The sequence below is a fragment of the Hirundo rustica genome, chromosome 5, assembly GCF_015227805.2.
Source record: "Hirundo rustica isolate bHirRus1 chromosome 5, bHirRus1.pri.v3, whole genome shotgun sequence".
In the NCBI taxonomy this organism is placed as follows: Eukaryota; Metazoa; Chordata; class Aves; order Passeriformes; family Hirundinidae; genus Hirundo; species Hirundo rustica.
The window spans coordinates 3,004,483-3,030,738 of record NC_053454.1 but is presented as its reverse complement, the minus strand read 5'-3'; the positions used below and the strand labels follow the sequence as shown (position 1 = coordinate 3,030,738).

The 26,256-nt window shown below is 38.5% G+C and overlaps 1 protein-coding gene across 4 annotated transcripts in view; it reads right to left on the bottom strand.

The window, feature by feature from the left end:
• CTNNA2 (catenin alpha 2) overlaps positions 1 to 26,256 on the bottom strand; it is a 462,766-nt gene that overhangs the window by 310,883 nt on the left and 125,627 nt on the right. For all 4 annotated transcript variants that reach the window (XM_040064114.2, XM_040064113.2, XM_040064118.2 and 1 more), the window contains exon 7: positions 20,153 to 20,356. In XM_040064114.2, the coding sequence (XP_039920048.1) occupies positions 20,153 to 20,356 (204 nt within the window). The remainder of the gene's footprint in view (positions 1 to 20,152; positions 20,357 to 26,256) is intronic.

Here is a 26,256-nt window from a genome sequence, read left to right as displayed (position 1 = left end):
AGGCATTCAGGGGTTGATTGGGAGTTATGCATCCCTTCATCCTTCTACAAGAAATCCTTATCTATTTTTAACTCATATTCAGTTTTTCTGTTTCTCCACCACCTGGCAGAAGCATCAGTTCCATCCCACTCTGCAAAATGCCAGGAGTAAAAATTTCTGTCAGCTGGAAATGGACAGGATCTCAGGATATCAAATGAGCTGTCACTGTGCCCAAACTCTCTTAAATATCATAGAGTCATGAAATAACTCAGTATGGAAGGGACTTCAGAGGTCACCTGCTCCACCCAGGGTCAGCTGGGAGGCAAAACAGAGCTCAGAGCTTTACCCAGGCAGGTCTTCAAAAGCCCCACAGATGGAGGTTGAACCTGTTCCAACACCTGACTCTGCTCTTGGAGGTAAACTGATAATTTTGCTAAATGCTCAATCCTTTCACTACAGAGAAGTTTCCCAAATTTTCTTAGATTTCCCTGCTAGGAGTTCCCTGGAAGTTACAAGTGCTAGTTAGGAATCAGGAAGGAAACCACCACCTGGAAGATGAATCCTTCCCACAGAGACTTCCTTGGGAGCTTGTCCTGCATCCTCTTCCTCCATTTCAGGAGTGAAGTCAAAGCCACTCTTAGCTACAAAAGCTTTTTGTCAGGACAACAAAGCAGATAATGTTTATGGGCAACTAAACTCACACGTGTCCTTCAGAAAACAACAATAATGATGAAAACCAGATACTGATTTCCACTCCCTCACCACCCCACAAAGCTATCCATCTACATAAAAGTATTTTAAAAGAACTCATTGAAAATCTCAGAATGCCAGAATTTGGGTTGGAAGGGACATAGGGATGATCCAGTCCCACTCCTTGCCATGGGTAGGGACACCTTCCACTATCCCAGGTTGCTCCAAGCCCTATCCAACCTGGCTTTGAACAATTCCAGGGATCCAGGGGCAGCCACAGCTGCTCTGGCAATCTGTGCCAGAGCCTCATCACTGTCATAGGAAAGAATTTCTTCTCTCTCCAGCCTTCCTATAGGCCCCCTTTAGGTACTGGAATTTTTTTAAAGTTTTAAAAAGGACAGGAAGAAACCGTGTTTTCCCAATAGACATGACCCACTTCTGCACCTTTATTTATTTAACAAAGTAAATACACCAAGAAAAGAAGAAATGCTAGTTCTAGAAGCTAAATAAAACTGCAAATATTTAGAAGTGCCCCAAAACAAAAACAAAAACAAACAAACAAAAAAAGGATACAAGGCAAATAACAAAAACTGAGACCATCATAAAGTAAAACCAAATCAAGTTTATAACTTTTTTCAACTACGTTTTTTACTATCCCTCTCAGAGAAATGGGATCGCAGGTGCCAGACACACTTTAATATGATAAAGTGACAGGTGAAGGTTGCATTTCATATCCCAGTGTCAGGCTCCTTCTGCTCCCTTCCAGCTGAGGTCTTCCCACATTATGTTCCAGGTAAATCTTGTCAGTTATGTGTCAGGAAATTTGGAAAGGAGACAGGGAAATGAAAATGACTCCAGTAAGAGTAATACAGACATCAAGATCAAAATGAAAATGGAAGAATTGTTCCAAATTCTTAATAACATCTTTGAAAAGGTCATTTAGCAGCTCTGACTTTAGGTCCTTTCTCCACAAAGAAGAAATGAACGACGTAAAATGGGTAAAATTTAATACTTTATTTTCCCAAGACTTACTCAATTAACTAAAATACCATGAAAAATATCCTGTCCAGCCTCTCTTTTAATTGAGGTTTGCAGCTCACAGGAGGCTGGGAAAAAATGCTGAGAACCTTAAGCAAAGAATTGGGCACATTTAAAAAAACATCCATTTATCTGGTGGGAAGTCCAATCCTTCAGTAACCCAGGAGTAAATAAGTATTCCTTCTGTATTAGGCTATGATGGCAGTTTTTCCTTTTGGATTCACAAAATCCAGTTATAACAATACTTAACAAAATGCCATTAATCCAGTGAGACATAATTAATACCTCTGCAAAAGCCTTTGGTATCAGCAGAACAATGAAAAAAAATCTGCAACTCAAGCGATGATTTGGATGTCCAGATTTAAAAAATGAACTACTTTCAGCTGGTACTCAGAGAAAAGGTCAATAAAGAAGCCAAGGGTCTCTCCTCCCCATGCTGACCTGGAAGACCAGGCTGCTGGTCAAGGGTGAACACTGTGTTTAAAGAAAAACAATGCAGATTCTGAGAAAAAACAGAAATTTTTATTTAAGAAAACAATTAAACAAAACAAGAAATATCTCCAGCTCTCAGATTGCTGATGTTTCATTCAGTGATTGAAATTAACAGGATGAATTTCCTATCCAATGTAATTCTTAAGTGTGTGGTATTTCAAAGACTTGAAAAATCCAGATAAACTGTGTCTGTGTCCAGACTTTTATTTTCCCAGCAAAGGGCTGTTTTGTGTTTTGGGAACTCTTTTCTTATACCTTTCACCACAAGTGTGAAGCTATTTAAGAAACTTTGTTAAATATTTTGCAGAATACAAATTTCACAATGGACATGTACTTAATTTAAGAACATCTTGCTGTGAATCCAAGAAAAATCAAGTTATCTGTTAGCTGATGTACAAGAAGTATTGCGACAACACATACCTACTTTTTATTTATAGCTCGTTGTAATAGAACATTAGAAAACTAGAAAACAGGTTTGTATTCTATTCTTGGTGGACATCACTGCTTTATTACTGAAGATAGATTTAATTTCATTTCCATCAGCTGGCGTTGCACTTCAGTTATTATGGCTCCAATGGGTGTAATGAAATGTCACTGCTCTGCAAGGCGAGACTCAGGAACAACATTATAAAATCAATACCGTGGTCAGGCTATTCTGGCATTCCTAAGACTTATGGGTTACTTTATAAAACTCATGTGCTAACTGCGTTAAGGTCGCTTTCCTTACATCCTCTAGTTTTCAATTTTCTATGATATTGAAAAACTTCAACCGCTCGACACAAATTCTCCACATTTGGTTCTATCCAGTGCTAGCTCCTTACAGAAAGTCTGATGGTTATTGCTTGTTATAATAGACAAGACCAAAGATGCAGAAAACAGCAAGTTTAACTCGATTTAAAAGCCCTCTGCTATGTATTGCTGAAAGCTCCCTCCCTTCCTTTCATCAGATTCTTCTTTGGGTTCAATACTGCCAGTCATCCAGGGACTCAAGAAGCACTTGAACAGACCTGAAAATGATCCAGCCTGAGCAAGGCTCCATCTGAAATTAAGCCATAAGGTCTCCTCCAGCAAGCTCTCCATGCTGAAGGCTGGAAATTTGGAATAGCTGAGCTCTGCTGATGATCAAGCAGTACAGTCATGGACACAGTCATGGCTTGGAAGAGAGGATGCACGGCTCAAGCATTGCAGCTGGGCAACAAAAAGGTTCCCATTTACGCACAGACAGCGGAAACATTTTGCTTCTTAAGCTGCAAAATGTGCAAACTGGCAGGTTCTTCCCTGCCAAGGCAAAAATTGTTCAGAATATGCCGAAAAAAATATCAGCCTTAAAGTGAATAAATATGATGTACATAATTTGTCACATACTCACTATCCAATGAGCTCATGAATACTCCTTTAAGTACATACACTTGCTACCTTTATTAATCCAGATGTCAGAGAAATGTATTTCACTGAAAAGTTGGGCAGAACTGGTTACTCTCTTCCAGACCTATCAGTTAACAAAGAAATCAGCCACGGTAAACTGACATCAGGCTGGAAGAAAACAAACCAACAGGGTTGTACAGCCTGGAGAGGAGAAGACTCCAGGTAGAACCATCCAGCACCATCCAGTGCCTACAGGAGCTGCAAGAGAGCTGGAGAGGGACTTGGGACATGGGCCTGGAATGACAGGACAAGAGGGAATGGCTTTAAAATGAAAGAGTGAAGGTTTAGATTAGGTATTAGGAAAAAATTCTTGCCTGCAAGCATGGTGAAGCCCTGGCACAGGGTTCTCAGAGAAGCTGTGGCTGCCCCTGGATCCCTGGAAGTGTCCAAGCCCAGGATGGACAGGGCTTGGAGCAACCCGGGCTAGCGGAAGGTGTCCCTGCCCTTGGCAACGGGTGGAATGAGATGGCCTTTAAGGTCTTTCCATCCCAAACCATTTGGATTCGATGGCTCATGAGTGTGACTGTTTGTGCTCTGTGCTGTGTCAGGGAGAGGGAACTGCAGAGACATGGCACCACTCATCACTGGAATACACACACACACAAATCCAACCCTAAGAGCTCCTGCCAGCACAGCTCAACCAGTCCCAGGTTATTACCCTCACTTCTTCTCTCTAAAGCACAGCTAGCAATTAACATTGTGTCTAATACATTTTAATAATGTCATGGAAAAAAAGATTGGTGTGTCTCACTGTCAGTTCGGGTGAAAAGAGAGAGGCCATGTTTTTGACATAATAGACATGAACAGCAGAGAAATCTCTTAATTGCTGTGATTTTTTTTTCCTCCTTGTTTCCTTAGATCCACCCTGTAATGAACATACAATTTTAATCAAAGCCCATTAAAGAAGTATTGCTCCTTTTCTCTCATCAACAAAATAAAAAATTACACCAGACAGTGAGAAGTTATTGCAATGACCAGAATGCTGAGGGTCTCCTAATCTGTTTTAGCATGTTTTGAAAAGATACTTCTTTAAGCATAGTCAGTGAGGCTGAAAAGCTGCACCTCACACCATCACTCTGCTGTGCCTCAGATCTGGGCACACAGCTCAGTAGCCAGACACCTGTACTACCAGCTAAATGTTAATGTATTCTGTCAAAACCAGATTACCTTCCCCACTAAATTATTCAATGTCATTATTCGACTCGGCCATCTGCAATCCTAATGCCTTGTGTTCAAAAACTCGGAGCTCCTGCTGTATTATTTTTGTTTTACATTCCTACATAAATCCGCTAAACGCAATATGTTACAGCGAATCCACAAAATCAAATGCAATCTGCTGGGCTGTAAAACACCAGTTACTGAAAATCGAAGGGTTTATTATAGTAACAATTCAAGGAGTCACTGAGCAGTCTGGGTGGGCTGAAGGTCGAACCACATGCTAAGGAACGAGTTAGATAACCCATGCTGCACAACAAGGTATGTGTTTGCTATACATAGCATGGCCTTGAACCCATTCGTGTATTTCATATCTAATAAAAATCCGAACAGTTGGTCTGATTGGATTTTAAGTGATGCAAATTTGGAAATCAAATAGGCAGACTCCCTTTAGACTTGGTCTATTTAAACCATAACTGTAAAGAACCGCAAATTACATTTACGACGCCGTGGAATTCTCAAGGGATCCAGTAAGAATTTTACCGTAGGAAAAGTATTCATCATTTTAAATTTGTTATTAACAAATCAAAATGTACACAGCCTGTGATGCTCTTTCGTTTTGTAATTGCCATTTTGCTTACATGGCAGTACAAGTGTAACCACTCTTCAGCAAATGGAATGCTCTCTAGTTTTCATAGCCATTTAATTATATGCTTTGACAAAACCCAGTTATATTATTGTCATTCTGTTAGTCTGGCAACACTAAGTAAAGAGATAAAATACCACTTACATTTCCCAGACTACAGATTAAGGTGTGATTTGGAGACCAGGTTCCCATTCTCAATTATAAAGCAGAAGTTTCATCGTCACAAATAAATTTTAAAAGCAATGATGGTCTTGAATAACTTTCTTCCTGTCACTTAACACTCGGGGAGAGACTTCATTTGCCTTTGGTTAAGAGCTGAAAGACAGACAGAAGCTGAAAATGCGACACACACACCCTCTACCCAATACATTGCTAAAAGGGACCACATAGAAACCAGAATAAAAGAGAAAAAAAACTTATTTTTCCCTGTTATTAGGGTCTCCACCAGAAAATGACCACATCCTAATTCTCAAGGCAGATTTATGAGCATGGGCAAATCACAACAGTGTTGACATTTTTGTGCACTTTCACACCCAAAATTCATTCATTTGCTCTGCTCATGATCTGACACTGTTGTTATTCCTCCTCTGTGCAGGGAGTGTATTTTGGCACCGATTCTGACGTCTTAGAGGAAAACCCTTTAACTGAAGTAATGCTTTACTGCACATTTTATAATATTTTGTGACGAAGAAAAGTGCATTGGCAACATCTTCATTTCTGCCACACAGTGCAGCCACCCTGAAGGTGCTGCACAAGGTGTGGGATTTTTGTTGTCAGGTTTGTTTCAAAAGTGAGAGTTCAGGATTGCAGACCATCCCTGCTCCAGACCTCCACAGCTAATTTTAGGCAGATTTTCCTCAGCAGGAATTCCTGCTGCTCTGGAAGCTACTGGTGCTAGTGAGAGGCAGGTATAGCAGGAAAATTGCAGCAGGTGGAAATAAAGTGATCATATCTCAATGGATTAGGCTGGATACATTTAAATGATGTAGCACATTCTGTTTTGTTTCAGTATTTGAAGAATAAATGCAGGTTAAAATGCATCATGTCGACAAAACATGGTTCAAAAAGGTTTTACCAAAGTATAGAAGTTTTCACCACCTTCCTTGAGTAACTCACTCCATTCCTCCCCTTCCCAACTCTTCCTGGACTAAGCATCTTGCAAAACTCAGGAGAAGAAGAGTTAAAAATAAAAGGACAGCTGGGTCAAAATGATGCAAAAACAGCTGTTCCAGAGGCCTTTGTAAATCTCTTAAAATCTTAATGCTCGACAGACTGTTTAAGTAAGGATCTGGATTATTCACTTTTAAACAGTATCACCTTTGGTTCAGAACTCCCTGAACCATAAATTGCTGAAGGCTAAGGTAATAAATTTTTCAAAGAGGAATCACAATCACAGTATGTTTGCCAGGTTCTTATATTCTTCTCGAGCCATCCCCTGTGACTATTATCAGAGATAAGATACTAGGCCAGATAAAGCTGTATTCTGAGCCCTTTTATGCTCTTATTTCCCCAAATATAACCAGCTTCTTTGAAGATAAGACCTATTCTCAGCGCTAAGAACCCATACACAATTATCTAACATCACTGAGATGAGCTCTCAGAAGAATATGAGCAAATCATCATGTGAAGTTATTTTATTCTCAGTAACAGACAATCTGCTACGTCCAAATCTCCCTGAAATGTGGGACTGCTGAAAGGACTGTGGCTATTCATTGGCACAATGTGTTTGAAACACTTTCAAAAACGTCTTGATGATGTTGCCCTTCACAATCTGCCTTCTTTAAATTCTCCTCTGTTTTGGGTTGTTGTCTGCATTGATTCTTACATCATTACCAAGCTTCCCCTGTGTATGATCTAGTCATGGTAAGAGAAAAGCATTCCAAGAAAATAATCCAGGGCACTTAAAATTCAGTATATTTTGAAGGTAGCAATCTTGGGGGTATCCACGAGGACCTGGTTCCTCACTCACACGCCTGAGTGATACGAATCCAGCCTCAAATGAGCAACCACTCCTCACCCTAAGCACCTGAAGCAACCTAAATTCATGAAGATAAGCAAAAATTCTACAGGAAAATTATACTAGAAAGCGAATATAGAATCACAAAGTGGTTTGGTTAAAGCCCATCCAATTCCACCCCCTGCCATGGGCAGGGACATCTTTCAGCAGCCCAGCTCGCTCCAAGCCCCATCCAGCCTAGCCTTGGACACTTCCAGAAATGGGTTATATCATTCTTGCACTATCACCTGTGCAAAATCATTGTACTTTTGCATTTCATGTGTATTTTTTAATACATTCTCAGAGAGGAGGCAATGAGTTTAATTATCTACCGAAACAAAATCCAGTAATAGGCAAAGACTGTCGCAATAACTTCCTACCCACAAGAGTTTCTGGGGAGGATAATATCTAACAGATACACTACAAATTGGAAAAAATATTAGAAATTGATATGAAACCCTAAGAAGTTGAGTCACCTGAGCTATTTATTTTCTAAGAAAAAACAGTGTGCACAGAGTTCTAGAAGTAGCTGTCCCTCTAACTCCTGTCTGTAAGGCACAAAGAAAAAGACCAGAAAAGCAAAGCTATTTACCTAAAAATCTAAATCACCCTAATGCAGTTAGACTACTGTGGGCTTGGCCATCTGGCTTAGAGGCTCATTAGTAAAGAAATGAACCCTTCACATAAAACACAGTTGGGTCATTCCAAGCTAATGAACCTTCAAGTTTTATTGTTTTGTACACACAAAGGGACATAAATCTGCCTGGGAAGTCTGGCCTTACACACTCCAAATCAGGCACACCTTTAACTGATTCACTCACTTATTTAGTTACAGTGAAAGGACAGAAAAGAAAATAGAAAGAAAAAAAAATTTTCAAGCATCTGTATTTCTGAATCAACATGCATGTCAGTAGTTAAATCCTGATATTAAATTGTTGGGGGGGAGGTGTTTTGTTTCTGGTTTTTCTGGTTTTGGGGGGGGGGGTACTTTTTTTGTTTGTTTGTTTGCTTTTTAAATCTGATTTCATAATTTTAATTAGAATTCACACTGACAAAATATTAATAATTGAGCATTTGGAAGGATCATGGGACAGCTCTCCAGGCAGAACACACCAGGAGGAACCAGCCCCCATAAAATCCAGGACCCAACTCTCACAACATATACAAAGAAGTTTTAAATTTTGTGAGTTAACCTTACTGCCTTTCCTGGGGATACTGAGATACTGAAATCAGGCACCTCATATTCCAAACTGAATCCCTTACAAATACACGTAGGGATGAACAACATTCCCTGACATCCATGGGATTCAGCTCCATCTCCGCATCCTGGTAAGCAGAAATCAAAAATACTGTATGAAGCACAAGGTTTCATGCTCACCTACCCAGTCAGAAGAATAAGACATAATTTTCTATTGAATGAGTGGGTTTATGACAGACATCAACAATAAAAAATTCCTCCTCTCACTTCCTTTCTCTCTTTTTATTTTTTTTATGGTGTGTTATTGGGGTTTTTTGTTTGTTTGTTTGTGGTTTTTTAGTTTATATAGGATATTTTTAAAAAGTAAAGATTGATGTTTACTCTTGTGGATTAATATGGTGAGCTAGCTATGACACTGACCCCTGTTGTATCTTGGATAATAACTTACTCACAATAAAGTTTGCCCTGCAAGGCCTTTAGTCATTAGACCTATTGTTCAGCTTCAAACAATAAAAAAGTGTTTAAAAACAAAATAATGGAGTTTGCTAACAAATTAGTTCAAGTGCTTGAAATTTGTAACTTCTAGAAAATGCTAAGAATCTGATTGCATCCATGTGGAGGACAAAAAGAAGTTACAAGAAAAAATCATCATAAGGTACTTCATAGAGAAAATAAATACGCAAGCAAATGGTTTGGCCATTTGACATCCCAGCAGCTTCTGCTCTGCTCTATCAGAAACAAAACCCCTACCATTCAATAATCTTAGGAAATTCCCTGGGTGAATGGTCCCACAGCTTGGGAAAATGCAGCTTTGGGCTTTTTGTCTCCTTTCCCTCCAAAATGCTATAATAAAATCCAAGTGATGTGATTTTCTGCAGATTCCTGGGTCTCAGGGGCTGCAGGCATGGGGGTGATGTCATTCCGTGATTCCATCTCTTTCCAGCGAGAGTTCACCCAGGGTTTGGTGCAACAGCTTAAGGGCACCAAAGGTTTCATGACATTAATCGTCTCTGGTTAATTCTACCTTAACTACTTGCTTGGCTTAGCCTTAAAACCCAATTAAAATGTAATTTATCTGATGCCAGGGTTCAAGGGCATCCCTGGCAATGCATTTGACAACCTCACAGTAACCACATTATTACACACCGTGTACTTTAGAGCACATCCCAACAGGCTCAGGGCCACTGAGAGCCACACAACTGCATTTTAGGCATCTCAGTAAGCAGAAATACAAAAACTTCACTGAAACTTTAATGCATAATTACAGTTACGATGCATCTGTGTTGCCATTCTCTTTGTCTTGTTCTTTTTAAATAAATGCAAGAATTGGACAAGGCTGCAAAGATCTGACAAAGATCTAAAAATCCTATATAATGCAGGTATTGTGAAAAGGTGAGGCCAGTATGTTACCCTAAACTTAAACACAATTTACTTTATAAAGCAGATAAGTGTAAAGCTTTGGTACAGAATCACAGAATAGTTTGGGCTCAATGGTATCTTAATGATCATCGAGTTCCAACCCCTTCAGATGGACAGGGGGACAAATTAATTGACAAATTATAGACAAATTAATTTCACAAAATGATAAAATGCTTCATTTCATTCTGTTGTACCAAAAAAATTGTAAACAAAAATATTGTAAACAGTTGCAATATCTGTTAAAAGGCAACGTTCTGAAAAAGTTTCCAAATATTATGAAGACTGAATCAATATTCCAAAAAATAATCCAATACAAAAAGAAAATTGCTTATTCCTTCAGCTCAGTCATCTCAAAAAAAGAAACAATCCGCCTACTCTTACTAAGCAAGTTTTCAGGGAACTGATTACTGCAGAGACCTTTTCTGTCTTCCATTCCTCAAGTGAAAATATAAAAAACAACTCTATGTGCTTCCAGCATCTGGTTAACACACAACTCTGGAAAAAGCAACAAGTTACTGTGTCACAAGACGCGATGCCTTTGCATTTCTATTGCACTTTGGAAGTTGTAAAATAATTTCCCAGATCAAACACCAGACCCCACCAAACACTGACATTTTTGGTTTCACATTATCATACATTTCACCTCTGTAGAAGTTGGAAATAATTCTGTATAAGAATACACGTGCTCTCAAGCATTCATGTACCTATAGCTGAAATAATTTAGCAAAAAATGCAAGTAGAATTTACCACTTCATTTCGGACACTTAATCCACTTAATACTAATTTTATTAAAATACTTTTTTCCCGCCCAACAACCTTTTGAATCTATTTGTTTCTGAATAACCATAGCAACGAACAATGTAACATCTTTTCTTTGTGTACTATTACATTTTCTTGGATTACAGCTGTACATCAGCATGCAGATCTTCAGTGATGCACAAAACATTTCTGATGTGCAAGCATGCCCTCTTCTGGATATCCAGCGCCATCATTTCAGCTGAAAATCCCCTAAATTACAGCAAATTCCTCCTACACTGCCTTGCAGAGCCTTGCTCTCATTTGTAAAAACATTCCTGGTGTAAACAAACAAAAATAATCCAAACCAGTGCAGGATTAACTGCAGGTTTACACAAAACTGACATTTTCTGTAGATTGGATTGTTAATGGCACTGTAAATACTGCAGAGACTTTACTGATAGGAGAAGAGCTTTGACCTTTCCTGAGGTGAAGTGCATCCTTGACTATCCAAACGCTGATCTAATCATGTGTCATTTTTGTCTCAGTTTTCAGTGCAACAGGCAAATCAAAGCTATCCAGAGGTTGGCCACTTACAATAAAAATTCAGTCCCTCTGCTGAGGAGAATCAGGTAGTTTTCAATGAAAATAAATGAAAAAGAGAGAAATCCCATGTCTTTGAAAACACAGATGTTTTGCACCCCTTTCAACAGTCAAACACTACACTTATACAATTACTGAAGGATTTTTAATGTGAAACAGAAGAAATTCTGTAGCCTCCGAGGAGACACATATTTTTGGTCTGGTTTTCTGAAAGCTCACTAATTGTAGTTAAGTCCATGCTTCTTTTATTTTGATTCATTCCCAGTAGTTCTATAAATGCATTGGGAATATTTTTCTTGGCATACAAAAGAATACAACACCCAACAATGTTAATCTGGATTGTGTAAATACTGAAACTAAAATCCAGACACCAAAAGCAGGTACATAGAGAGCTAATAATCATATTATTATTGGTATAATATAAAACACACAATAAACTTCTCTCATATTGATATTGACTTGCAGACATGGAAAAACAACAAATTAATAGCCCATAAATGCTAACTTCAGTAGAAATAAAATTAGAGAGGTTATGAATCACACTATATAAACAAGATTGATTAAGGACTTACTTTCAGGTGGACAAATAGCTTTAAAAACATTTTAAGACACACTATGAAATTGAGGCAATGCTTTCCAGCATTATCAAAAGCACCAAGTCATTACTTCCCTAAGAACACACTTCAGAAAAAAACAAAACAACTAACTAATTAATGCAAAATTAAATGAGTTGAACATGAAAACCATTGCATGAAAATTAAGTTTTGAGGGGTTGGTATGCTTTCACTTTGATTGTTGGGGATTTTTCTGAAGAAACAACACATTTTTATTTTCTCTGAATACACTGAAGTTTAAAATTATCAAATAATCTGACAAGATACCAACAGTACAGTCAGACCTTTCATATGCATACATACATTTATGAGATAAAACCATGAAGAATAACAAAAACATTTCTCAAGAAAAGCAAGTTTCCTGAGTATTGATAAAATTGCAGTCCACTTACTGAACCATTTAATCCTAACTATGGCATATAAGAAATTAATATGGTATTTTATAGGAAGGCAGTTTGGGTTGTTAGTCAAAAACAATGAAAAAATCATCAAAATTACATCCCACACCATTTTGACTGTTGTGCCATTCATTCTGTCATGTGTTGGTTTTGTCACAGCTTTCAGTTTAATGGGCAAACCAAAGCCGAACACTGAATTATACAATTTTTAATGTGGGAACAGCAAGACATTAAAACTTTAATGAATTCAGACTGGCATGACCTCAGTTTTAATGTTGAGTAGGAGAGGCCCAGGCAGACTAAGCCCTACAGGAACCGAGAAAATCAGATTTGGATTTACTGTCAGTCTAGAACATTTCCCTGCTAATTTGGAGGGAAGTATCTTGTTAGAAACATCACTCAACCTAATATGTCAATTCAGCCTCCGACTTCATAAACCTCCTGTGATTTATTTACATTTTAACATGACACACAACGCCTTCATAATGACATATCATGGTCTGCCTTTAAAGACAAAGAGCAAAAAAGGAGGCAAAAATGTACTCTATTTGATACCACCAAGGAAAATCCAGCACTACGGTTCAAAAGCATTCCACAAATATTAGAATCAAAGAATCAGTAAGACAGCTGGTGATGGATGAGATAAGGAAAGAGGGGAAGCCTGTGAGGCAGGAACTGCTCCTTGTCCTTGTCAGTGAACTCTGCTGTGCTGACTGCCCTGCCCAGGAGGTGCTGGGACATTCACAGGTGGCCTGTAGGTGTTCACTCTGCTGAGGGGCCACAGTGGGCCATGATGGGCCCAGCTGCACTCATGCAATGGGCAGCTGCATCGGATTAAGAAGGCGTCAAAGACTCCAGAAGTGTCCCCTGATGCACAGCATCCCATCATCCAGGTGTCTCTTATCCACAACATTCCACATCCAGGTGTCCTTGATCAACAGTATTCCACATCCAGGTGTCCCTGACCCACAACATTCCATCACCCAGCTGAAGCTCCCTGCCCCAGGGGAGGTACCTGGGTGTTCCTACCCGACCGTTCACCTGAGTAAATACAAACCCAATAGATGTGGTGTTTTAGGGTTTCCTTCCACCACCTGGTGAGTCCAGTCTGTGACCATCATTTTGACCAACTGCCATCAAAATTGCAACCACCAAGTCTTGTCATGAAGCCTTCAGGTTATGAGCTATTTTTGCTCTTATCCTTTCCTTCTCTTTCTTAAGCATTTTCATAAGTGAATTTTATGCCTTTATATTGTCATATTACTAAAGATGAGAACCAAAATGCCTACACATCTGTTTTTCTCTGACCAAATTAGTCTACAATAAACCTTACAAGTGTATATTTACAAAAAAACACCCATTCAGGGTCTTTTCACTCTAACTCACCCCAAGGGAGTGGATTTTAACAGGTAGTTGAAAAGAGCAAATTACTTTAGTAAATTTAAAGATCTACATATCCCAACAGGGATGTGTAAACCTGCAATCAGAACCTGAAATCTGGGCAATTTTTTAGGATATTTTTCATTTCCAAGCCATGAAATTTCCTTTTCTGAGCTTTTTTATTTGCTTCTGATTGTAAACACTGGTGTGGTTCTCTGGATCTGATAAGAAAAACATAGCAAACACAGAATATGAAATTACAAAACCAGGAAATTTGGGAATGAATAAATAAATCAAAACTAACTTGTGCAATTGTAAATGATGCAGCATCTACTGAAAAATAATGGACAGGCCTTAGGATGAGGTCCTGACATCATCAAAATAGAAGAGACAGAAGGTTCCTGAAAAGGTGGCTGAAGTCACACTGCAGGCTGCATTATTTGGACAGTGATTTATGTACGGTTGTGAGCAGTCAAGGCACTCAGGAGGGATTCATAAGTGCACAAATCTTAAACTGACCAAGAAGCAATGCACAGAACATCTGGGAACATATCCCATTCCTCCAATAATAACTACTGTGTTTCTACCTGTTCAAGTACACAATGACAAAACTGCTCTAAAAAAGCCAGGTGAATAGTAAAATAGTTCATTTCCAGCTTGAAATAGTGGAAAGCTTTAAACAAGCTGCTGTCCTCTAAAAATTATTTGGCCAGCCAGGAATTTGACAATGGTACTGATGGAAAAACTGCCCTGCTGCTCCAGCCATGCCTGAATCAGTCGACGCTGCTGCTCCAGCAGTCAATCTCTTGTCACTCACCCCTGATTCCTCATCTCAGGACAGCTCTGGACATTCCTCTGTCTCATAACTGTAATTTACTGCTCACTGTCACCCAGATTAACCTCACACGAGTTATCTCCAGAGCTGAAATGTACACACCAATTATTGCTTATCTTAAATATGAATTCAGATGAAGCTGTTAAATGTGACAGCTGGCAGTATCTTGAGAGTTTATAGATTTTTCAGTTGCTATCGTGTTTTTCGTTCTCCAATCAAGCACAATAACCAGCTGTCTGCTAAGGACATTTCATCCTCATGTACTGCAGCACTGTTTTTCCTTTGAGCAATTCCAATTTTTTACTGATATATTTGTGAAGAGAAGATGCCAGCAGGCCTGTGCTTTCTCATTTGTTTTTCTGCTATTTTGTCTTTTCAAGAAATGTCATTTTCTTGTCTGTAGGGAACAGGAATTAGAGCCTATAGCAACACAGGAGTGAGCAGGTATCAGGGATGGGTAGTAACTTTAGAGAGTAAAATTTCAAAGAGCAAACATTAAGCAACATTACCCTCATGGTAACGCAGGGTCTTCCTAAAGCACATTGCACAGGATTGCACCCAGATGGTTCTGGAATGCTTCCAGTGAGGGACAGTCCCCAGCCTCTCTGGGAAATATGTTCCAGTCCTCAGATGTGATCCCCACATCTAACCATTAAATCATCAGTAGTAATACAAGACTGCATTAAGGATTGATCATAGCACTCAGACACACAGAAATATTAGCTGTCCCAAAACCCAATTATAATTAAACAAACAAAAAAACAAGCTTCTCTTAACAGGGAGCAGGGAGTGGGAGCAGGAACACGGGCTAGGAGGCAAAGCAAGGCAGGAGAATGCAAGTTGGCTTAATAATGAGCCCAAAGGCTTAAAGAGGAGAAAATCATATTTGAACCAGCTGGGAAATGCCTTTTCAAATGCAGATTTGAATTAATGCCAAGCCAGTACTGGAGTGATTACAGAGGTCTTTAACACTCACGGCTTACTCACTTGTCAACTGCTTTCCAAATTTATCATTGATACACCCCAGCAACACAACATTCAGTCTGTCTCTGGCACTGAATCTGATGATGTCAGAGGGAACTCAAAGAATCCTTTTTTAAGCATATTTTTCTAAAGATATAATTTCCTCCCCTTCTTATGTTAATCAGACATCAGCAGCACCCTGAGTCTTGCTAGAAAGGGTGCCCAGCACTGGGTTTGTGTTGGCAGTGCATTTCTGACCCAGGAGTTTAAGAGCTGGAACTCCCAGGTTCCTGGTATTTTTGCTCCCTGACAGCCTGCAATACAAATCATGAAGGATCCAGGAGAGAAAACCAGCAGGAAACTAGGCCCCAATCAGAGCTAACCATCCGTTAAATAAGGCTTTCATTTAAACAAATGGAAAACAATTGCATTAAGAGCTTCTGTGGTGCTGCATTTAGGTCTTCTCTGTAGGACAGAAGCCTAGAAATGTAATTTTATTTTGAAATAAATTATGGGATTTATCACATATACATAAGGAGCTGAAAAACACCCTATCAATTTTCTCTGAGACCCAGGCAAAAAAAAGTCGTATGACTCAGCTGACTGAGAACTCTCTTACCTTAGTTACCCAAAGTAACAGATTCTAAACCTCAGATGAGTTCATGACAGAAATAATAGATACCATGCTGGGAAAAGATTTTGTCAAAGTTACTCCTAAGGCAAATGAAAATATGCATATTTCTGGATATACAAAGAATAATGAAACAGTTTATATCTCATCTCCACAGAAGTTCTTGCAGACGACTCGCAGGGATTTCCCTTGCAGAGGGTTTAGATACTGTGAGAAGCTGGTCAATGCAGTAACTATACAAATACATAATTGTTCATAGAATTAGTAAAGAGCCTAGGGACTAATTAAAAACATTATTTGACAGGTAGGAAATGGAGCAAATCAGTATTTATCTGAGGAGAAGGAAGAAGAAACCAAAACACATCTTTTATAACAGTAAATAACACAACCGCAGAAGCAGCACCATTTTTACTCACTTAAGTTGAAATCTCCCCTATCCTTCTTTCTACCAACTTTTTTTTTCAGATTTTTCTTGGATGCCAAAATTTTGAAAGTATTTACTCTTTCTTCAATTCATAGCCCTTTCCTGCAGCTCTTGAAGTTTTGTAAGAAACACCTCCGAACCCAAGTCATAGATGCAGATGAATGAAAAGGAACTGTTTTCAGCTGGAGAAGGACTGAACTAAGATTGACTGAAAAGCACATTGCCAACACCCTGCCCTTCATCATCTGCATCCTTTAAATATCACCACCAAAGGATTTACTTTGCAGTATGTTCATTTGATCAACACTCATTAACCCCCAAAAAATCATAATTTTTCCGCTATCATCAAACAGAAGAAACCCCAAAACATGAATGTCTGATTAATTTCACAATCTCTAAAGCAAGAGCAGGAGTGCAGTGGTTTAAAACCATGCAGACAGAGGGTGTTAAAGATGCCCAGTTTTGCAAAATCAGCCTTGATCAGATTTAGGACTGTGTCACGTTCGGTGTGTGACATTCACTCTTACCCTTTTGAAACTCATGAAAGCTTTAAAACACTTTCCAAGTGAGATCTTTTACTATACTGAACATGCTCAGAATTATTGAGAACCCAAGAAAATCAATCCACAGGTTTCAAGGAAATAGGTTGAGTACCAAAGCAAATTGTGCTAGGGCAGAATGGGTGAAATTCAACCCTTGGATAACAGGAGCTGCCTACAAGCTCAGGATTTGATCTTCTGTCCTGGCTATGGAGACTTAATTAATGTATCAGAAAAGTCCAGAGATACTTAACTCACCCCCTGCCCATATTAGATTGTAACAGTTGTCATCTCAATGGCTCTTCAGGCTCTCTTGGCAGTATTGATCTGATCTCCAGTATTGATCTGATCTCTGACAATTATAACTGAAGCTTAAGCAACGGAGGCTCAAATGATTTAACGAAGGAAGGAGTCTGGCAATTTGTCCTTTCCTGGAAAATACATGACATGGAAGTGGGGCTGGCAGCTACAAGCTGACCCATGGAGGATTCAAATGCCTTGGAGGGGCAGATTGAAGAGTCAATGCTCAAACAAGCATTGGAATTTTTTAACCTGGTATCTTAAAATGGCTTCCACCCTCAAAGAACTGAATTGACCCCCCTACTTTACCTGTCCCTATGTACAAAAAAACTAGATTTAGCCATAGTAATATGTAATCTTGATCCCATTCCTTGTAACTGCTAACATCAGCTTGGAAATTATCATTGTGAAATTCTACCACACCAGATCTGGTAAAATCAGAAGTACTGCATTTTGTGTAATTTAGGCATATATTCAGTTTTTATAATGTTTATTCAATAGGTATAAAAAAGTCTTATTTAAGTTGACTACATTTCAGGATAAAGCAGAAAAAAAATTACAGGGGTCATGCAAGTTAGACTAAGAAAGACACAAAAAAGGGGGGGAAAAAAGACTGTTTCAAAACCCATATGCAGAAACCATAAATGCAGGTGCTCACACCATTATGTGTTTAAGTAAAAATGATGAAATTATATTCGCAACCTTCAGTGTGGTCATAAATGCCTGCAGGAATTTAAAACTCTCCTTCCTCTGTAAATGCAGTCAGAAATAAAATAAGAATGTTTCTGGTCCAGGGGCAAATTGCATTGTTACCAAAACTCGTTGTACCGAAAAAGAGGCACCACAATAAAACAGAGGCCACCACTCATCAGTTCTCAAAGTTTCTTTGAAAGACCTTTAAGGATTGCACCAGTATTGCTCCTACAAAGCAAGATTTTGTAGGAAGAAACACAACAAGTTCTTTTCCACCACAGCCTCATCATCCGGCATTTAATGTTCTCTTTTATAACTTCTAACCCATAACACAGCAGCAAAACTTCACATTCATTCAACCTTTCCTAAGAACCTGTCAACCATCACTTCCGAAAAACTAAGGAGCAAATAATGTTTTTCAATCAAACAGCTATTCCTTGAAGTGACTCTATTACATGGAACAATATCTTTGAAAAGCAACATTTAAGTTTGAAGTGTAAAATGAAGTGACTGAAGGACTGAAGTTCGCACTATTGGTACTGAACTACATCACTCTAACAACTGTAACAGTACCAAAGAATATAACAGGTATACAGACCTTAGTTAAAGGTCTATCCTCTAACACCCTCTTCAGCATGATTTTGATGATTCCAGCAAAATGGGATCAAAATATGTCATCTAATACTCTAGGAGCAACCAAAGACAAGAAACAGCGAAGTAGAGGATGCTCAGTTTGATACCTCTTGGCAAACATTTTAATTTTAAAACAGGTTGTTGGTGTTGCTTTGGTCTTTTCCCCACATCCTAAAAAGGACACAGCGAGAGAACACCTGAGTTTTAATACAGAACGTTGGGTGGAGAGAATTCTCTGTGACAGGCTGTGCAGAACAAAGGTAACGGACTGCCAGTTCACACCACACTGAACAATTCAACACCTCTGGAAACCCTACCCAGAGAGTTGTTTTTAAGATTGTGCGAACAGTCTGTGAACTAGTGCTGAACTCACTGCTTTCATGGTAACTGAGTATTTCATAGGTCCATCAGAAAGTGAAACCTTCAGTGGTTTAACCTCCGCACCAAAAAGTCAACCTCTTATGAGTAAGTACCATCCTAAAAATCAAACACAATGACCATCCCACAGGGGCAAGCCTGCTGCAAATTACCCACATTCATATTCAATAAGAAAATAATTCTTGGGCCATTTTTGCATTTAGATTACTCACCATTGTTTTCATTTTAGAAAGTATTCTACTTCTAAAGGAACTGCTAGTTATTACATAAGAAGAAACTTTTATGCCGAATTCACAGGGAGCACGAAGTCACTTGGCAGGTACAACAACATCAAATCCCCAATGCCTTAAGTTTTAGCCTTCATGTTTTTCAAATTCTGTGCTGCCTAGGGGTGCAGTTCTGAGCCTCATATGAAGTATGTTAGTAAGCTCTCTTCACAGAGTGGGTAGACAAAACAAATCCTTTTCCTGCTGAAGACCAAGGACAACGGGTACAAATTTCAGGCCCAAAACCACAAACAATGGTGGACTGAAGGGAGAAACAAGAAGGATGAGACCTCATGACCAGAGGCTGTGTTTGGACAACTGGGCCCTAATATGCAAATTAACCAAAACTTTTAAAAGTGTAAGACCTTGTGACCGGTAGTCCACTTTTTTGGGACTATTTTGGGTCCACCTTGGGTGTAGCCCTGGCCAGGCTCTTGTCCGGCCCAAGGTGTATCCTTAAAGACCTTTTCATAAATATCTACTTTATTCTCTAACTCTATCCAGTCTCTGTTCCAGGTCAGCCTTCCCAAGGCATCACTGAGCTTCTGATCATACCCAACTCCTGTCAAACATTTGCAGAGTATTACAAAGTTCTAACAACTCAAACAGCACCGCCAGTACGCTGGGCACAAAGCCGTGTCACTACTTCTGAGACACATTAAAGCAGCTGCAGCCTCAGGGAGGGTGAGGCACCCCGAGAGCGAGCAGCGGTTGTGACTTACGTTGTTCATGTACTCAGAGAGCAGGTCCTGCAGGGCCTGGCGCACGGCATTGCACTCGGCCACGATGCGCTCGCGCCGGTCGTCGCGCGTGCACGAGGAGTCGGCCATGAGCGCCGCCCCGCTGATGATGCTCTCCAGCCGCTCCTCCAGGGACGGCCGGAACCGCGCCTCGCTGAACGTCATCGGGTCCAGGATGATCTTGTTCTGGAAGGAGAAGGAAAACAGGAAAATGGTGAGCAGTCATGGGTCTCTGGCATTTTCAGTGCCTTCGGAGAGGTTTTTTCAGTCTTTCCTATAAATAATTTATTCTAGAATACCAGGTTGGATGGGACTGCAAGGATTATCAGAACTTTCTTGGAACAATTATCTACTGAATTCCTGAAAAAGTAAGTAATAGAGAAAAAAAAAATTTATATCTATATATGTATGTATGTATGCATGTAAATCCTGGATCCCTGGAATTCTCCAAAGCCAAGTGGGACAGAGCTTGAAGCAACTTGGGATAGTGGAAGGTGTTCCTGCCCATCGCAGAAGCTTGGAACAAGATAATCTTTAAAGTCCCTTCCAACCCAAACCTTTCCATGGTGCTAAACCAGTATTATTCTTTCACAAATATTCTGAAAAATTTCTTGGCTCTTCAGGACATTCATATCCAAGGTGTAAGTTTTTTATTCCTGAAGATAGAGTGGGATGTTCTCCATTAATAATTTCATTCTGATTATTTTTATAAGCAGCCTACACTGCTGAAATTTTACTATATTACCTCAATATTTCATGAATTTAAAAAATTGAGGAAGTTAAGAGTGCAAGGAAATCATTACTAGATAATGACACACAAAAATATGACATCTCTGATTTCCATTCTGGAGAGCATCTTTTAACAGCTTTTTGACTTTTTTTGGTTTTTAGTCAGGAAAAAAGTGCTGGATTAGTTAACTAAAAAGGGAGCACTACATGAAGACAGTTTGAAAACATCTTCAGTTTGTCAAACAGTCTACTGGTTAGCAAAGTATCTTTATTCTACTAGAAAAAGAATTGATTTTCAAAGAATCTTTTCAAATAAAGTTTAATTCCTAAATTATGATCTGCTAAACACTTGTGTACTGTATCAAACTTATTACCAGCTATCAAATAGGTTTAAACCACATTGATTCTACTCTTCTCACTGTAAAACTTCATGTTAACTTATGAGTTTTGAGTCACTGCTGGATTATATTTTGGCCTGCTTTTCTCCTTTTGCAGTTCAAGGTAAGAAATACAAAAGCAATAATCACCTGCTCCCACTCTCGAGCACATTTACAACACTACGTAATCCAGGAACCTTTCGTTAAAAGTGTGGTAAGAAATCTCCTAATTGCATACGGACTAAAATTGCTCTGTAAGCGGTGCACTTGTTATTTGAGTTTTAAAAAAAATGAAATAGGAATGAAAAACGTAAAAGTATTCTGATTTCTAATAATCACACACATTTTATAGCACATAAGATTTGTTAATGAACCATTTTAATTTTCACAATATTCTGATAACTTTGTGATTAGTCTATTTCTTTCAAAATCCAAGAGCAATCAACAAGTGCAAGGCAAATGATACAAGTAATTCGAAAAAAAAAAAATAAAAAGGCGAAAGAGTGTATCAAAATGTACATCAAAATTTAGGAACATGACACATAACAAACAAGTGCCTTTAGCACTGAAAATTCTATCTGTTTATTATTAATCAGAAAACACTTAAGTTTATTCAAATATATTCAAAGCTAAAGACAAACTCCATTTTCTTAATTTCAGCAGGACAAGACTCTTAGAAAAGATCTTATTTCTCAATAAAAGTTCCAATTCACACACAGACCCCATAACTCTCATTACTATACAGAGAAAGGAACACCTGAGAAATCCATAACTTAACTGAATCCTCAGCAGTTAGATAGTAACAAACACAAGGAATTTATGAAAATCTATTATTTACTAAAAGGACAAATAGAAGAATTTTAACCAGATAATGTATTGTTCCAGCTCTAGGAACTGCTGACTTGGCAGAAAAAATGCTGCATTAGCCAGGATGTGAAATAATGTCTCACATGTATCTTCTGGGGTCGGTGTTTCACAGCAGTAAGCAGAGCAGTTTTTACAAGCACCTAAATTAGAAATGACTTCTCCAAGAGTTAGGCCTGTGCATATTTATGTAAAGGGGCTTTTGAGCCAAAGGGTAATGCTTGGGATTTTCAGAAATCAGCTGTATAAATTCATTTTCACAACCTCATATTTCACACTGCAGTAGCAAGACTACAGTTGCACCAAATGAATTATATAAGCAACTTATGGAATTAGCAAGAAAAAAAAAAAAAAATTGAAAAAAATAGCTATTTGTTTCAGATTCCTAACCAATCCTTCCAGAAATGCCTCTCTTTTCCTCCTCTTCCTCACAGCCATAGGTGTAAGGTTCTCTATCTACACAGCAACTTTCAAACAGATCTTACACCTCTCAGCAAGTCATGAATCTCATTTTTCTCCTTAGATTTGAAGAAATTCAGTTGTACTCAAAAATTTTTCATCCATATCCCAATAAAACTTTTTGCTTGTAAATCATTTGCAGGCATAAATATTATTAAATATTTGTTTGGGATATCTGTTAATGACAATTCATGATTACAAAGTAATTTAGGTTGGAATGAACACCTGGAGGTTATATTTAAACACCACCTTAAAACACAGACAACTTCAACATCAAGCCAGGTTGCTCAAGATTTCATCCAGTCAAGATGAAAATTCCACCCTTGGGGATTTTCCAAACCTCTCTGCCTACCGTTTGAGTGCCTGATCACCTACATGGGTGACCATGAGTGACTTTTTCCCTTCCAATATCCAGAATTTTCTCAGAATCACCTTGTGCCAGTTGCACCTCATCCCAACACCACAAACCTCAGTTTTGCTTAAAATATAACAAATAATGATGTAGTTACTTTCTGATGGTTATAAATAAATGATAGTTCTAATGATTATAAATAAATGATAGTCTAGACGTTTACTCTAAACTTTCTCAAATATCTCACAAGGAAAACAGGCTTTGGAGTTTTGGGAAAAAAGGAGAACCAGCTCCATGACAGCTCCTGATGTTCAGTTACCCAAGAAATACAATTTTTTGCTTACAAAAGTTATTACTCCACTTCAAAGAGAACCTGGTGCCAAAATTCAACTTCAGCCTGTATTATCGACACCTATAAAATTCTTACACATATATTAACGAGGAAATAATGTCGTCTTGGAAAGAAGAACAAAATAGTTGGCAGGAAATCTGGCTAAATAAATTTCTTTAGAAGTTGCAACTTCCCATCACTTATTAAAAGCCAGTTAATGAGTGATGAATGTAAATGAACTGGAACACTTTATATTTCTAATTAGTTACCTAACATTAGAGCCATAAATCAAGGAGTGATATCCTAATTCAGTTCTTATAATTAAGTGTTTCAAATCTCTCTATAAATGTTCAGATTACTGTAAACATACATCATTTTTGGCTGCAGCTGCTGAAACAAAATCCAAGAAAATGAATTTTAATATAATTGAAGACTTGTTTGAAAACTGTCAAAACTTGTGATAAAATCTTATTTAAATATAGTTAACTATTTTCTCTTCAACTCTTTTCTTTTCCTTAAATTATATCAAGGTGTATTTACAGAGAAGTTGCCATGTTTTAATAAATATTAGAGACTTCTGAAAATAAACCTCTTAGTACTAAGTACTGTTATAAACCAACTTTCTCTTGTTCAGAAGGAATTAAGCTATCTGACACACTAAAAAACTAGAGGACATGACTTTGGAAATTTAAAATAATGGATGAATTATTCACACTTCAACTAAAAATACTGAGAATAGCCATATACCCTACATAAATGTATTGTATAATCAGAAAGCACATCATTATTGAAACTTCGTGACATTTGTCTGGATTAGAATCTCATTTTCAATCATACCAAAAAAATCTTCACTTTTATTAGAAATAAATATTAGAAATAAATATTTATTAGAAATATTAGAAATATAATGCAAAGCAAAAGAAAAACATTACATTGATAATTTAAAACAATTTAAGAACTCAAAAAAACTCTAGAATTACTGTATCATTGCCTGCATTTTCCAATTAAATTACTTCATTATTATGTGCAATTGCCTTATTGCACATGAAAAATCTGCTCATCCCCTAGTTTGTCTACGTAGAAAGTCTTCAGGAAATTTCAGCAGCTTCTTCATACCTCTGCCTTGTTTACTTGTTAAACACATTTTAATTAATCTATTTAGAATGTGAAACCTTCAGGGCAGAGACCATTTCCTAACGTGGTTCTTAATGATTCAGAAGTACAGAATCACAGAATGGTTAAGGTTGGAAAAGACCTCTAAGATCGTCAAGCCCAACCATAAACCCACCATGACCACCATGTTCACCACTAAATCATGTCCCCAAGCGCCACATCCACAGGGTTTTTAACACTTCCTGAGACACTGAATACACAACTGCCCTTAGCATAAGGAAAATCCAATTTTTTAGTTAAATGCCACTGCAAAGTGTGATAGATATTTTACATAAACAATGCCACAACCACCAGACAGCAGGAAAAACTGACTTTGTGTAGAAGGCAGCACATGATATACTGAGGGACCCGGTTATTCTGAGTAACTTGGAGACAGGACTGTATAAATAAGAGTGTTTGATGTATTTCTTTGTCGGAAGTGCCTGAACTACTGCGAAAACAAATGCTGTGTGCTAGCAGGTTTGGTTTCTGCACTTTTGTCCGTTTCTCCTGCAATGCTAACAAGGCTGTTGATCTCCTGCTCAGCAATAAATCAAATATCAAGTGTTCCTGCCTGCCACAATGCTGTGTTACACACACACACCATACAGCTGGAAGAGTGTGACAGAGCAATGCTACGCTGCAGCTTCCAATGAGCTGCTCTGGAGTGATGAAATAACACAGAAGAAGTTCACAGGGGGCTTCAAGAGAGCTGGAGAAGGACTCTGGACAAGGGCATGGAGTGACAGGACAGGGGGAATGGCTGTCAGAGCCAGGGTTAGATGGGATATTGGGAAGAAACTCTTTATTGTGAGAGTGTCAGTGGCTGCCCCATCCCTAAAGTGTCCAAGGCCAGGTTGGATGGGGCTTGGAGCAACCTGAGATAGTGGGAGGTGACCCTGCCCACGGCAGGGGGTGGAACAAGATGGGTTTTAAGTTCCTTTTCAACTTAAACCAAGCTGTGATTCTCTGACCTTTCCCTCTGGCACCAGACTGGATGCATCCACAGCAGCTTCACAAGCATCCCACTTGGGCAGAAGTGCAGAGCCACGAGCAGAAGCAACAGCCCCACCTTCCCAGCCCCCTCTCCTGACTGCTCTCCAAATGCAAATGGAGATGCTGCTTCCCTGAAATAGTGGTGGAGTTCACTTCTCACGTACCTAAGCTACAGAAGCATCTCAGAGATACTAAATAAACATGAGCAAAATAGTGGCAAAGTGTGGTCTAATTAGAACATTTCACTTAGTGCTCTTTTCAAGCTATTATTATATGTAACCCAAAAGAAAATTTACTGTTTTTGATTTAAAACTTCTGATATTCATACTTACATTAACAAGAAAATAAGAAACCTGAAATAATTTGAATAATAATGCAATAACTGTACGGCTACAGAAAACACATTTTCTTATAGAAATGATAATTAGGTTTTAAAATTATGTTTCTTTTCTGTGTTTTTAGTACATCTAACAAATTTGTGCTTGACGGTTCATTACAAAAATTCCTGTGCAAATAAACCGGCCTGCTGCAAATAGGTTACATGTATTTTGATAGGGAGGCGCGGGCAGCAGTTGGTGTGCTGGCAAAAGGCTTTTTCTACCACCAAAAGAAATAGGAGCAAAGTGTTATGGTTAAACTCTAACAAGTGTTTTTGATTGCTAAATCTTTCCACAATACTAGTTTACTATACAACAGCATTTCAAGGGAAAAAAGATATTTCTAGACTTAAAAAAAAATAAACCAGAAGCCCACTAGATGGTGCTCCTATACAGCAAATACAGCTCAGCACCATTCCCACTGCTAAAGGGAATGAAGGCAATGAGAT